This window comes from Cryptomeria japonica, chromosome 11 (genome assembly GCF_030272615.1).
Source record: "Cryptomeria japonica chromosome 11, Sugi_1.0, whole genome shotgun sequence".
Taxonomy (NCBI): domain Eukaryota; kingdom Viridiplantae; phylum Streptophyta; class Pinopsida; order Cupressales; family Cupressaceae; genus Cryptomeria; species Cryptomeria japonica.
The window spans coordinates 283,901,068-283,917,654 of record NC_081415.1 but is presented as its reverse complement, the minus strand read 5'-3'; the positions used below and the strand labels follow the sequence as shown (position 1 = coordinate 283,917,654).

General features: G+C 36.4%; 1 protein-coding gene across 2 annotated transcripts in view; it reads right to left on the bottom strand.

The window, feature by feature from the left end:
• Positions 1–16,587, bottom strand: part of LOC131051695 (magnesium-chelatase subunit ChlD, chloroplastic) — a 212,429-nt gene that overhangs the window by 50,465 nt on the left and 145,377 nt on the right. For both annotated transcript variants that reach the window (XM_059213926.1, XM_059213927.1), the window contains exons 8-10: positions 14,677–14,814; positions 14,227–14,430; positions 13,113–13,274 (exon numbers count right to left, since the gene is read on the bottom strand). In XM_059213926.1, the coding sequence (XP_059069909.1) occupies positions 13,113–13,274; positions 14,227–14,430; positions 14,677–14,814 (504 nt within the window). The remainder of the gene's footprint in view (positions 1–13,112; positions 13,275–14,226; positions 14,431–14,676; positions 14,815–16,587) is intronic.

Genomic DNA, 16,587 nt, shown 5'->3' with positions numbered 1-16,587 from the left:
GGGAAGAAGATTGAGGAGGTCAAGAAGAAGAAACAAAAGACTATCATTCCTTCACCACCTCTCAGTGTCTCATCAATTAAGGAAATTGAAATTACAGAACAGAATAAGGAGACCCAACAATGTTCCAACACAATGATACTACCAGAGAATATTCAAGAGTTTCATGCCACAGAGACATCTACTCCACCAAATGAGAATGATGATCAGTTGAGATCCCCTACTGTCCTTTTGGAGGTAAGTTTGGGAAATGAGATATATGATTTGACCAGGAGTAATCCTGATGATGATGATGTTATCTCGGCATTGAGAGGACTTGATTGAGATATGTGTCTCGATGATGGTATGGAGATGGTCGCTATTCCTGATTGGCTGATGAAAAGTATAGAAAAAAGTAAGAAAATTATAGAGGTACAGCCTATTGATAACATTGATGACTACCTAGCTAGGAGCAATAAGGAAAAAGAACCCAAGAGAGCTAAGATTTTGTCGCACATAGCTAGAGATGAGACAGGAATGCGGATTGCGCAGGTGGCTATTCCTATTGGAGGTGTGACAGCGGCCATTGCTACTCCTGTGGATTTCCAGATTACTTCAATTGCCCTTGGCTATACTACAAGAGAGCAAGAGTTTTAGGAGGTTGGTGATAACCTTAAGGCGATCAATGCAAGGTTAGATAGAGAAATTGAAGAGAATGAGAAGTACAAAGAAGAGAATATCAGACTTAGAGAGTATATTGCGGGGATAAGGCGTGAGAATCCCACCCTTATTTCCCCTATTGCGCTTGATCATGGACAGCATTCGCATTATGAGGCAGCGAGAGATACGCTCTCGAAGGTGGAGAAGTGGATTGAGAGTGCAAAAAAAAAAAGTGGATGATTTCCTTACTCAATTTGTCCAGGCATATGATAGGACAACAGGACTCATGTTTAGAATCCAGTATTTGGAGGGAGTTTGGGAAGAATTCCGGCCTATACAGGAGAGGACTATTCCACACTTCAGAGCTTTGAAGAAGATTCCTAAGTCCACATTGATCAACGAGAGCATTGTGCATAGTGGAGACAGGTACGATTTTCATGGCTAGTATTGTTCATTGGCCATGAAGAAATCAACTGATGAGAACGCCCAGTTGAGTTGTACAGAGATGGAAGGATTGATTCAAGACATTCAGTTAAAGATCCTTGCCTCAATTGAGGAATTATTGAGTGTTGATGTCAGTGATGCTAGTGGTTTACACTTAGTCGAACTAAGAGACAAGATGAAACTTATGTATTTTTGTCAGTTGGACTCTTTGAAGAAGAGTCAGATAGATAATTTGGTCTCTTTGTTGATTCATGTTCAAAGTTCGCAGAAGCTCATGCCAAATTGGGAGAACACTTTGGACGCTTGCTCGGATTCATTGGACATGATTGATTTGCAGCAAGATACCTTACCTAGCATTTCCACGGAGTTAGATTTTGTATTGGCTAGATTCTTGGAGTATGCTAGGAGAGAGAGAGAGAGATGCAGGGAGGAATCTTCTAGAAGATTCCCTATTTGATGACTACGTATCTTTTTATTGGGCCATATGTTGGTGGCACCATTTTTTATATAAACCCTAATTAGGGCAATTCGAGGGTTTTGTTGGCATGATCTTGGCCCTTGATTTAGTTTTAATCTTGGCCATCCATTTTGTAAGAGACTCTATATATACCTCCTTGTCTCTCATTTGTAAGAGAGAGTTTTTGTAGAATTGTTGATATATGTCGCAGCTGTTTGAATCTAAATCAGTGCTCTTCAAATGTTGTCTTTGCATTCATGGTTCTCAATTCCTCCAATTTAGATTAGAATTTATTTCCATGTTTATTAGATTGAGTGAAAGATTTGTTGAATATATTTGTGTGGAATCCTTAATCCATACCACTAGCCTCTTGCTGCTAGTAAGTGTGCCTTGTGTGGTCGAGTGGAAATTTGAGTAAGCTTAACTTCAACTATTACACGTCCCTTGACAAGCATCAACTTGGATGGTGTCAACGTTTGATGGTGATAGTCGAAAAATCCTTGAGTATACCTTAGACGATTGCACTAATCTTGTGTCAATACTTGTTTGTGAGACCTTGCCTAGTTTGATTCCACTAAACTTGTTCATCATTTCCTACATTCCTAGGCCTAGAATAGATTTCCTGGACCCTATTCCTTTTGCCCATTTTTTAGTAAGAATTAAGTTTGGAACTACATTGCTAAATCCTAAGTTATCAGCACACCTATTCCGCATATTTCATGATCAAAGAGGATAATCCTAACATTTGTGTAAGTCCCCAAGTGAACACAGCAATTCACATCAACCATTGAGTTACCCACTCGTCAAGACCTAACATGTAGAAACCTTGGAATCATTTTAGTTGATCTTGCCCTTAGCATCTGAGGTGATTTTGTTCAAGAGAGGGTAAATTACTTTGGTATTTTATTCTAAAATGTTATGTGCATAAAACACACATCAATACTACCCAAGACTGGTATATTTTGCATTATATTCCTCTCCCAACTGATATCCTCTTGCAGTTCTGGTCTCCAAGGTCTTTTCGTTCATGAATACATGAATGGATTTTGAACTCCTTGTCGGGAATGATGATCGAATTCAACCTTGTTTTATGTAGGTCAAAATTCGCCTTCTCCTTGATATTCCAGACTTGACAATTGTTGATTGAAGGAGGAAGTTTGCTGCTGATCTGCTTGAAGGATATTGCTGTGACTTGAAGAAGACATGAGTGTGCAAGTGATGAGGATCACTGTTGTTGTTTAATGAAGATTGCTGCCTGATAATGAATTCACTGACTTGGGATCAACTAGCAAACAATTATTGATCAAATGAAATGATCAATACATCTCTTTATAGGAGTTGAAAAGATGTGTCTTTTGATCTAAGGCTGACTTGTTTCATGTAATTAAATTTTGTTATTTCATCTTTCAATGCACAAAAGCCAACTTGTTTTATTCTTTAAAATTTGACATGAAATGTCTCTCGTCCAATGTGGGCGCCTTCTCATATACTGGCACAAAAACTTATGTGTTTCTTCCTTTGCCATGGGTGATAGGAAAGGATCGTTCTTCTTCTTAGGCAAAGGAAGTGGTTTGTGAAAGATCGCGCTTTTGCATAGGTATTGGAAGTAGCAAGGTAAAGTTCATGCTTTGACAAGGGTACTGGAAGTTCACGCATTTGGGTGAGCATTGGAAATGTGAAGGTGAATGTCGCGGTTTGAGGTCCCTAAAGGAAATGCCAAGGTAAAGTTTGCACTTTGGCAAGGGTATTGGAAGTTATTCATCACTTGTTGATTGGCTTGGTACTCCATTTGTTCCCTTTGCTTGCCATTGATTAAGCTTTTGATAACTTCTTAGGAACATTCTAGCAAGGTCAAGATCATCTTCAAGCAAAGGAAATGTGAGGTGAAAGTTCACTGATTTGAGACCCCATAGGAAGTTTGCTGATTTGAGACCCCAACAAGAAGTTTGCTGATTTTGGGAGGCACGGGAAGTGACTCCAAGTGCTCTCACCTTGTTTTCTCAAGTTCATCATCTTCCTGAATCACTAAAAAAGAACATCAAACACTCCACCTTAACCAAAATTAATGGTCTCCAGGCTAGATCGCAACTTTGGGAGGTCAAAGGAAGCGACCTAAAGATGCCAATTTTGCTAACACAATCACCTTACCTTAAGCCTCTTCATGATAATTTGGACCTTGGCCTACCCTTTCTCCAAGCATTCACTCTCTAAAATAATTTTCCTTACCCAAATTTTAGCACTTCATCTCTGATTCAACAAGTAAATGATGATCAAATGGAATGATCATCATGACTCATTCACTTCCTAAGCCTTCAAAACTAACTGACCTCACTTCATCCTAAAGAGAAACTTGACTTGATTACCTCTTGGCCACCAAAGATATTACACCTCTTCCAAGTGAAAGGCTAATAGCTAAAGACTCCACAACTAGCCTAGAAAGCAAAAAAGTGGAGGTCCCCATTTGCAATGGGGCGATGTGTGAAAATGTCACAACATCTAGCGTCACCTTAAATAAATGTTCTTGAACATTTCAAAGACAAAGACTCAATCCACACTCAGAACCTCTGGAAAATTCAACCCAACCTATCAAGAGACTAGGAAACATACTCAAAAAGGAAGAAGAATCCCAAACCAGATCAAGGCAATTCATCTTTGATTACCCATGTGCATGCAAATGTATTCATTCCATCTCACAAGAACAATGTGACTACTAGGATCCGTTGTGAATAACTACGTAGTTATCCAAACTTCATAAATATCCTGGATAGAGCCTCCCTACCAGTAATCCTTTATAGCTCCAATGAGGTTATCGTTGTAATCTCATGAATATCGCTCCATTGCCAATCGGGCGTCCATAGCCCCAATGGAGTTACTCGCATGTTCCCAAAACCAAGCATTCTAATATTTCATTTTCATTTCCATCTTTTCTTGATTTTTCTCTTTTCTTTTTCATTTTCTTCTTTCTCATTATATTGCTTTCTTTTACATATTTTCCACACTTGCAATTTGGCTCGTAAGTAATGAAGCTCACTAGGGTTGAGAATTACAGTGGCGCCAAAGCTAGATTTGAGATTTTTTCACTAGCCATGACTTCACCTAAGAAACCACTATGACTTAGAGCAATATATTAAGCGTGTAAAAATATAGTAATCGAAAGATGTTGGTATCAAGATATAATAAGTGATTTTCTTCCGAATCAAGTTCAAATCCTAACCAAATGATAAAGCCAGAGAGGAACAACCTCAGATTCAAAAGCACTTCATGAATAGATATCTAGGAAATGGATCGAACATAAGATCCAAGTTGTGCTAGCATGTGAGAAAACGACACAAACGCCTTTCTCACAAATGAAAGCTCCCACTTAGGACACCTAAGCTGAGTAAAACAACTAACCAAAGAAAACTAAAACTAGAGCAAACAACTAAATTGCTTGAGCCACCCAGGAATCATGAGTCAAATGACTCAAAGCAAACTAACAATCTAGCTCAACCAAAACAACTAAACTAAAACATGTGAAAAGAAAACCTACTCAGCTATATACAAGGCTCGTAGAACGAACACAACTCAAAAAGGTGACATATATACATGACCTCACATGACTTTTCAGGATATGTAGCAAGAGAATGGCAATAGTGATGGTTCAAAGATGGGCAAATTCATCTTTAAACTCAGAGAAGTAGGCTCTCACAATGCAAGTCTCATATTCTAGCAAAACTTCGCTCAAAATGATCAGTTGTGGCAACTCATTGGAACCGAGATTTATCCAAATGAAAGTTGCCTTCCCAAAATCCCCGTAATCAAAATCATAATAACTTTCAAAACTAGGATTAAGGAAAGAGACAACCTGACGTTATTCAGGGTCGAATAGAAACTCTTGTTCACCATCTATCTGTGCATCGTCTGAAGAGAGACCGTCAACTGTTTCGAGAGGTCGCCATTGGTAATGGATCATTCCACTAGCATCTTTCATATGGAAATTTTCACTCACCAGTTCTTGAATACTCAATACTGGAGCTAGCGCAACCTCGGATTGCTCTTTCTGCACTTTCACAGTGACAATAGGTTCAATAACTTGCATAAACCAGGCATCCTTATGAAACTCCATAAACATATCTTCAAAAATGATAGTCTCTTTAAAAAGTTGATCTTCAAAAATTTCCTCTAGTGGTTGCCCACACGCTGACATTGATGATAGCACCACCTCAAAGTGCCCTCCACTCTCTGGCTCTATTGGTTCATCTTCAAAGATGCTTGAAATTTCTTCCTTTGGGACGGCTTGAAGCTCCTCATTTGACTCTTCTTCTTGTAGCAATAATGAATGCTTACCAAGGACAATTTCCTCTTGAATGGGTGGTGAATGCTCATTTCCTTGTTCTTGGAATGGTGAAGTGTCGAGTGATAGTAAATCATGATGCTCCTCCAAGTCACTTATGCTTTTTGCTACGTTTTCCTTCTCATTCTCTTCATGATCAATGCAAGTGTCCACGGTTGGCGAAATTCCATGCCTTGATGTTTCCAAACATTGATCTTCACTTTCCACCATCTTGCTGGCTTGGATATTTCCCATTTGTTTCTTCCACTTTCTTGGATATAGGGTATGCAAAACTATCACTCACTATAACACATTGGCCATCAAGTTGAACCATAGCACCAGCTGGCCACTCTTCCAATAATGCTTCGGGAGATCGAAGTTGATGATGAATCATGCCTCTTGCAGTGACTCACTTGTCTTGGTACAACGTTGGTAGTGACTCCTCTTGTGCTTCCTACATGAGATCTTTCAGTGCCCCTTCAAATAGCATGATGGTGAGAATATCTTCGAGCGCCCCCTCGAATCATTCTTCATACTTAGGCTCACTTGTGATAGCTTGTTGTTCTTTGTTCAACACGTCCATACAATCGTTGCCTCCTTCAAGGTTGCTACTTGAAACTTCTTGCAATTCATTCTCAAGGATCTCCTTTTGTAAGATGGGTGGGGATTCTTCCAGGAATTCCTCCTCTTGTAATGGATGTGAATTGTTTTCTTCCCTTATTGTTGGATTGACATCTTGATCATCGATTGCTACTACTTTTGTTTCAACTGGCTCACTTACACTATCTTCTTGTGATTCTTCCTCTTGGAATGAATTTGTAGCATACTCCTCTATAGGTGCAAGGTATGGAAAGCTATCCGCTACAATACATTGATCATCAAGTAGACTTGTGCCATCGACTTGCAACTGGATTCCTTCACTGTCAGGTGATGTAGCAACGCCTTGTTCTTCTACTCTTCTATACTCATCAACTGTGAGGTATGCACTCCAAGCTCCATCCATGATATATGCATCCCAAGATAGGATTGGCAATCCGAACTAGCATCTGACTTGATTGATAATATCTTGGCACCATGACCAAGTGAATTCGGAGTTGGGTGCATTGTGAATCCTACACCATGATGGTAGCAATGCTTTTTGTAAGCGCAATTTACCTTTCAGAACAAGCTGATTTTCAATCATCCCTATGAACCGTGAAAGAGGATCATTGCTACGCTGAAATTGTCTGATTCCGCTTTTGGCTCAGGAACATCCCAAAAGATTTTTCCTTGTAATGTTGATTCCATCCTTGACAAGAATGTCAAGCAATGCATTTCATCATGTTCATTCATTTCTTGGATTCTACATTGCCCTGGTGATGCAAATTCTGACAAACGGCGTGGATGAATCTATGCATTCTATCTCCACCAAAGTTGAAGAGCATCCACTTCTTGCTCATCTTGGTGATGTTGTTGCTCCATTGAGAAATCTTTCCTTTTGAATTTTCTGATTTTTTTATTTTTTGGGGATTTTTTATTTTATTTTTTGAATAAGAGAGATTTAGCAAATCTCAAATGTAGCTTGAAAGATCAACCGGTTCCAACTACGTCAACTGCTTCTTTCTTTTGTAAGTCCAATTGACAGCCCAACGTTCTTTCCTTCCTCTTATGATAAATTTGTTGAGTGTAGAGGATGACTCTCCACTGATCTTCTACTCAATTCAATTGTTCATTAGTTTGCATTCATGCATTTGCTGTCAGCTAATTCTGTTGAGTGCGGAGGAGAGTAAAAGGCTTGAGATTATTCCCACAAATATGAATTGATAAGATGTGGAGTTCAGCTGTTCTGGCATTCACAATGATCATGCCCTCCTTCTAATACCAATTTTGTTGATGTGTGTTTTATGACTCATGCAGCACAAAATAAAATACTAGGTACTCTATCCTCTCTTGAACAAAATCTTCCCAAGTGCTAAATTGCATGATCAAATGGGATGACTCCAAGGTTCTGAATGTCAAGTCTTGACGTGCTCTTGGATAGACTCAATATGTATGATGTGGTATTGCTAGAATCACAAGGTGGACTTATGTTGAGTCTTGAATGCTTGAAATGTTGCTGGAACGTGGGATTTTACTTTTTTTTTTTTAAAAGGAAAAAGGAATAGGGTTTAGGAACCTACTCTAATCTTAGGAACATAAGAGCAATAGACAATCTTTGATGAAGCTCAACTAGGCTTTGCTTTGACATGCAACGAACATCTCCACAAGGCTAGTGCGATCTTCTAGGGATAGCTAATGGTTTTCAAATCACCACTACAAACATAGATACCCTCAAGGTGAAACATATCAATGAAGAAGTAGCAATTGAAGTTGAGCTTGGCTAAGATTGATCCAGTTGACTACTCAAGATACTTTACAATCAGCAAGGTGTAGTAGTATGGATGTACGAATTTCACCATTGATCATGCACAAAGTTCTTCCATTCATCTAAACAACATAAAAATTAAACGAGAAGTAGAGACCATGCAAATTGTTGAATCAACATATGAATTTCACCATATCTTTAATGAAGTTTTCATGCTTCTTACAACAAAGCCTTGGTAACAATCTTTGCCTTCTCTTCCTACTCTACTCTAACTACTAATAATCTGCTACTAAAGTATTCACTATTAATTTTACAAATGAAAGAGTGGAGCCTTATATGGTGCTCTCATTACAATGAAGGGCCCAGATCAAATCCTCATCAATGGCCAAGATTGAAAGATAGAAAACCCTAATTAGGGTTTGTTACACCCATTACAAAGCATTTTTGACCAATGATAAAAGTACATTGAGTGGGACACATGTCCTCCATTGAATTATTCACGAATAGATCACGAAGGTTGGTGCATCGAAATTTGTGCCCACATGTGGTAGTTATCCTCTTTGATGGATGAATCAAGTATATTGAATCTGGATGCCTTAGCTTGACGTGATGTGATTGGATAAGTGATGACTTGGCTCCACCTCAGCTTGCTTAATCTTTGTAACTCATCACAAAGGTAGATGATGGAGGCATATCTCTTGATACTCAACATCATCCAAGTTCTTGCAGTGAAGAATGGAATGTTGGTGTGTAATGTCCCTACTAGTTAGAGATCATTGTCTTGCAAAACAAATTGTTAGAACACAACAAAATATAAACATAACTAATCTAATTTGCAATTAAAGTTCAATTACTTAATTAACACTAATTTCAATTCTTAAAAAGGATACGAGTGCAGCACTGGGACATGTCCATAGGCGGCTGTGAAGCTCACCTTCTTGGAACCCATCTTGGTTCCAAGCCATCCAGGAAATCGAAGGTTAATTCAATTCCTATCTTGGATGTAATTTCTTACACCCAAGCCATCCAGGAAATCGAAGGTTAATTCGATTCCTGTCTTGGATGTAATTTCTTACACCCTAGCCATACCAAGGAAGACCATCATATATGATCCATTCCTTGCCTTGGATGATGAATCTCATCATCCAAGTCTACTAGAGAGGACCGGCCAGATCCGTCTCTTCTTGGATGAACTTTGTCAACCAAGCCATACATATATGCATATAGATATTCAGTATATACTGCCTACCAGGAATTATCATAATCCCTCCATTAAGCTAAGGGCATTTCCTCCCTATAGCCTCCATCATATAATCATATTAATATTACATTTTACAATTCATTACTGTTTTTCATTCCATAATTTACATCTGCATTTACATATTCTTTAATCTTTCTAATGATCCTAAATATACATACATACTCTACATAGATACCTATCTTAATTGCTACATTCATATAAGTAATCATTAGAGATATATGTATCCATAAAAATGCATTAATATATATGTGTGTGTGTGGCACACACGTCCACACACATATATACCTTAAGACTTCTTTAAAATAAAATGGTCCAACAAGGATTTGAACCTTGGTGGTCACTTCATCAACAAAGTATTTAAACCGCAACACTACTAGGATTTGGTCTATTTCAACCATAATTAAGAGTCTATATCAACCATAATTAATCTATTCCAAATTACTTATGGCTTAAACTAACTTGGTTAAGAGTCAAGACTACCTTAACACGAATCAAATCTGGAATGTTCTATCTTTCTATAGTCCATCAAGTACTAGCTATCTTACCATACTAAACAGTTAATCTTATTCTGATTTATTCACAGATCATTATGTATTTACTAATTTATATGAACTATTAGCATTTATTATTATCAATATCTATACTTACAATCATTATATTATTCCTTACTCTGATTTGAATATATATATACATAAATAAATAAGTAAATTAAGTAATATTACCACCTATTAGATAAATTACTAATACTACTACTTAAACATTACTTGTTAGTAATATGTTTGGTGGCTGGTAATGGCAGACAGGTCTGACATGTGTCAGATCTGGTCTGCCACTGCATATGGAATTAAGGATGACTGTTATAGTTAATACTAATATTACCATTGCATAAAAACATCATCAGACTTCATATATTAATCATACGTATTAAGCACATCACCATGCAAACCCCCAAGAAAAAGGATGTTATTGCCTGTAACTTAATCATGGTTCTGATCTGATATGATCTATTGTCTGACCTCCTTTTATGAGTACAGACTATACGATAATCCCCCCCATCTATAAGATGATTCCCGATAACCTCTCCTTGAATCTGCATACTCCCCATTTTCCTGATGATCCCGATTAAATGATTTCGATCTGCATTATATACTTTATTCTGTCCTTCCTTTGAGAGTTGTGACTCTTCATTCAGAATAGACACATCCTTCCTAATTCGTGATCCTTCCTCTATGTTAATCACATCTCTTTATATTATTAATAGATGAAGATTCGTTTAAAGGATATCAACTGGTTTACTTGCTATTGATGATTATATTTACTTATTAATTATAATCGATGTTCATAACTAGTCATGCGACGGGCCTTTGGTTCGATAGGGAATATCGATTCGTTGGCTGCCAGCTATCGATACTCGATATTAATCTATACTTTATCGACATCCTATTGATGTCACCAACAACTGTTAACACTCACAATCGATATGTTTGATATCAATATACCAAATTGAAATCCATGGGATGACCATTTATCTGATTTGTACTGGCTATGAAGATGGGTCTTCATATGAGGTCAAATTACTAAATGTTCGCTGACTTTTTATGCATCGGTATTAATTCTATTTAGTCGTTGTTTACTATCCGATAGTGTTAATAGTAATATTGTATAATTTATGTTATTATCTGATAAATATGGAATAAATATAAATTATATATTAAATCTCGTTTATTATTATTATTAAGATTTTATTCAGTTCATTCAGTTTATTTGATTTCATATATATTTTTTATATTTTAATAGTTTTATTATGTATTATTAAATTCTATTTTAAAGCGGGCATTATCATGTTTTGTTTGTTTAGATGTTCCTTGATCATCACTAATATGTATCTTATTTATTATATTATTATATAAGATTTGATTATATCATTCCTTTATATATTATAATTACACTATTCCATTATTATCCTCAGATCCGCTTTCATGGTCTATAGTTACGCCATTACCTCTACTCATGATTCTTCCAAGACATTCTTTTTTTTTATTCTTCATGCCCACGTAATGATATAGCCGAGAGTTGTATTTAACTAATAATCTCGAACTTATTTATATTATATTTTATTATTATATATATATATATATTTTATTTTTTTTCTCTTTTGTATTTTAATTGTATTATTATTTATTATTGAATATATAAATTATGTTGATAATATATAATATTTAAATCATGTTCATAAATAATATTATTTTTAAATAATCATTCATTGGTAATTATTATATTAATTAATAATAATAATTTCTTCATTTAGGGTCTCTCTCTTTCTCTCCATATATATATAACGATCCAGGAGGGGACATGACATGGTGGGAGATATCCCCAAATTGCATTGTCTCATAACTTTGATTAACTCTTCTAAAAGTATCTCCTGTCTTGATCACCTTTGCATTCTTGTTGTTTGCTTGTGAAGTAGAATTCTTCTTGATTTGCCTTGGAATGAATCTTTTGATGTCACAGCTGCTTCCTTGAATGTATTGACAAACTTGTATTGTTGAATTTCTTTCTTCGTGATGAGGTCCTCTTTCAGTCACCTTTGTGCTTGTAGAGAAATCCTTGTATAGTAACCTTCTTTCTCCATACAATAACTAGCATGGGAACATGTATATCCAGGTCTACAACTTCTATCAAGATTGTGAAGATGATCAACAAATACAATGCCATTCCAGGTCATAGGTAGATCTACTTAGATAATATACTGTTCTTACAACTTAATTACAAAAGAAAAAGGGGAATCAACAATACGGACATATAATCTACATATTCCTCTTATTTCTGCTTTATATATAAAAAAATGACAAAGAAAGTCACCAGTGTCTTGGACTTTCTATTCAATTGAACTGATAACAGACAAGAAGTTCCACAAATGGACAACAGTTTTCTATTTAACTTAATCTCGAAAGTTCTGGAATACGCACTTATCAAAGGATTCCCTGTTAGGTTGCAACCACATATCAACGTAGATCATCCTATTTAAATGGGGAATGGATAAATTTTCACTTGTGAAATGCTTCATTGACTGTGAGTCAAAAAAAATTAATGCAGAAGTAATTCTGAGAAAAAATGTGTTAATTAAGCCTTTACAATCTTCTATTGAAGCATGGACTCTACAAATTAAGGCATGAATGGCACGATACAGATGTTTGATGACAAGTGAAACATGGTAAATGATCATATTATATAAGCATCTGCTTTCCCAGAATAATAGCTTGTTTGATATCGACCTAACACAAATTTGTGAAGCAGATGGGAGGTGCAAATTGCAAAATATAATCTACCCAGAAAAAATTAGATTATCTGAGCTATTAACAATTTGCTGGCAATGTGCATTTAACTTACTATTGCTTCAGCCATTTTTACGTGCATTGTGAATGATAGACGAAATATTTTAGAGCAAATCTGGAAAGCCTTTTCTTGTTTTAAGGTTAATTTTAGGAAGGGAAAAGCTGCAATGTGAAACACTTGGAATTGATTCTAAATTACTTAGCAGTGAATGTTCAAACCCCTATGTCGAAAATGAACATATATTAAGATATTTCACACAAATTATGTGTTTTAAAGTATCATCAAGGCTGTCTATATCCCAAAACAGCCAAACAATTACCAGAGCTCCTGCTTTGCGTGCCATTCGCTTGGCTCTCATATCTGTCTTCTCTACATAAACCCGTTTCAATTCTCCCTTTTGAAGAGCTCTCTTCCTCCGCAATTTCTGATATGGTGCTGCAGCCCTTAGGGTTGCATCAACAGCTAGTCTCCATACAGGTCCCTGTTCAAAAGTCATTTACTCAGAATGTGCATTAAGAACTTAGAGAACTAGGCAGGGTTGCAAGAAATAGTGATTTATTACAGATACCTTTGAAGAAATTAAACCTAAGGAAAAGAAAATAAGAAATTAATTAAACCTCTACTTTTTATTCTCATTTGAAGTTTTCATTTAACTCTCTATTATTTGACCAGCCAGAGCACATAGATACATTTTTATATATAAACAGACTACTTTTGTAAGAAGTCAAATTTATAAGTCCTATCTAATTTACCTCATGTCTTCCTTGAGTACAAAAGTTTTCACGAGATAAGAAATTATTACAGAAAAGAAAAATTCCCACAAAAGAAAATTCCCACCTTGATCATTATTGAAATGCGTAGTAAACAATGACTTGCCCTAAGATGGTTCCTGATTCTGAAGTGCCCCACAAGCAAATATTCTCATGAACATGCAAAGTGTAAGGGCCATTATGTCACATGTACGGCCCATTCAAGTATCTTTCTAGCCTTGCAAGCATACCATCGTGTACAATATCATTATACCATTTATCATTTTTAGTTTTCTTCTATTTATTTATATTTTTCAAACAGGAACCCCTGACTTTTTGCTTTCTGCTCCTCCTGTTTCCAACTTGACAAAAACATAGAAATAGCATCCAATGCAAACCACAACTAGATAAAGGAATACAAACCTTTGGAATCATAGCCTTCATGTCTCACTCTTTGTCCTCAACAAAGTAACATTATGGGATACCCAGCTTTGCCCTTGTGCCTCAGTGTTTGTCCCTTGGGTATCTTTATCCTAGAAACCATTTTTATTTTTCTTGTATTTTTTTTTTTTTGAAACAGAAGCCCCTGATATTTTACTCTTCCCTTCCCATCTGTTTCCAACTTGAACTAAACATAGAAGTAGGAACAGAATGCAAATCACAAGTAGATAAAAGAATACAAACCTTTGGAATCATAGGCTTAATGTATCGTCCTCTGTCCTCAGAAAATATAACATTTTTGGCACGTCCAGCTTTGCCCTTGCGCCTCTGTGCTTGTTGTGCAAAGAAAAGTAGTTTTGGATCCACTAAACCACCTTCTGCATCAAAGATGAACTCATCTGGTATTTGATCTTCTTGTTGCTGTTCATCTTCAAGGTCATCTTCTTCCTGGGTTGGAGGCACACAAGAAAGAGTGATGTTAATACAAGCATATGACAACTCTACTTAGTACATTTTTTGTGATGTGAAGAAGTAAAAAAAGTAAAAAAAACTCCATTTAGTACCCACACATAAATAAGCACTTCTTAAATCATCCTGGAAATGGCACAACAGCAGAGCCAATCATATGTAGAAGACAGAACTGGGAAGAACCTGAATAGAACAGTCTTACAAAAAAAATTGGTAGCATCTTACATCTTCTTTCTCTTCCTCACTTTGGTCTTCTGCAGGGTCCTGATTTTGAGGTGGTGGGGGTGGTGGAGGAGGAGGCTGGTTTTGCTTCTCCTGTGGGTTATCATTCACCATGGAACGAGGCAATATCACCAACTCTACCTGCATTAATGAGTATAAATGTGATTAATTGTGTGAAAAAATTCAAGAATCAAGTCTCTTTAAAAACCCGATTCCAATCTGAAAGAAACATCTTCCATCTCCAAGAAAAACAAAGGACAGAGACAGGTGCAAAATGAATATGCCAGAAAAGAATAAACACATTCATCCACCAATATAATCAAGGTAGAGTTAACCCATTCAACTCAAAAAGAAATAAGATCTCATCCTCCAGTTCCTACAAACTAAGCAATTGGCAATTCAATGTGCTCAGACCACTGCTAGTTTTGCAGAAAAAATCAAGAACTATAGTTACCGAGAAGAGTGTTTGGTGCCAAAGTGACAAGCAGCCCTAAACCTACGTTTCCATATAGTCCTACCACAAATTAAAAGATATATCAAGTGTGATATCTCCATAGCAATAAAGCAACATTTTTTATTTACAATTCAGAAAAGCATGCAAAACATATATTCTAGATTACTAAATCGCATGAAACTGCCAAAATGTGACTTCTCTTTTAGGAGATACCTTGAGAAATAAATTTCTTTAAACCACATCTTATGAGACTCAGAAGGCTAATTTTCAGCTTGAATTTTGACTTGGCTAAAAAGCTCAGTACAGACTCGATTTTTAAAAACTTGTGATATATAAACATTTTTAAGGCAGATTTTTCTATGCACTCTTCTTTGAAACATATAAAACTAATTAATTGCACACTAATTTGCTCACATACAAGTATACATCAAACAGATAAGTACAAGGTAGATTTGAGGTGGAGAAAACAAGATTTTTACATATATTAATATTGACAAGTGTTTTTAGTGTACAAAAATCACAAGGATATCCATTGCGTCTAATGCAAAAAGTGCAACATGGACTAAGGTAGAAAGGAGCCTTCACCATTCAACGCACTATCAATAGCTTTATGGTGGCTTCTGCAATAGCATTTCAAAATAGGTCCTGCAGGTTATTGCAATTATGAGACCTACATGGGTGTTTGCAATAACCTTGGGATCTGCTCATGCTCTCTCTCTTGTAGTTATTTAAGTATTAATCTTACAAAGCATCAACCACATATAAAGATACATGGATATAAGGAATTGACAAATATATGTGAGTATTATTTATACCAAGATATTGGATGTAATGGTTAGATTGAAGTCTCTCAACTACTATTTATTGATTGACTGTGTGACCTTGTCTGATCTGATGTCAATTGCTGGATTTGATGCTATTATTGCAGTCTGAGTGATGCTGGAAGTTCGATCTGCCTTGCGATTTGATTGATTGCTGATCTGCTGATATCGCAACTGATGTTTTTCAAGATGTGTTTTTTGGATGACTCCTGATGGCCCTTCTTGGAAGCCGATCTTTGTCCTTTATACCGTCTCACACGTTGAACAGGCATGTCTCTTCCAAAAGGGCAATAACTTGCAACAGATGTTTTTTATGCCCTTTGCCTCTTCACTAATCACACCACTTAACAAATCCTTATCGAACTTGTTAATCCTTCATTCATAGGTTAAGTGTTAGACTTGTGGTTTATCACTAGTATGAAGCTTGCATCAAGTCGACTTCCCTTATGATGCATTTGTTCCTCTTGTGACAATGGAATATTCATATTAAGGTTTGTTGTGTGTTATCTGTGAGTTCCTTTGTTCAGGCAACTTCTAGAGCGGATGCAATTTGCAACCTTCACTCATGGTTTCTTGTATCATCAGTGGCTCTTCCTTTGGCATTGGCAGAAGGTATTCTATCAGTTCGTGGTGCATGAG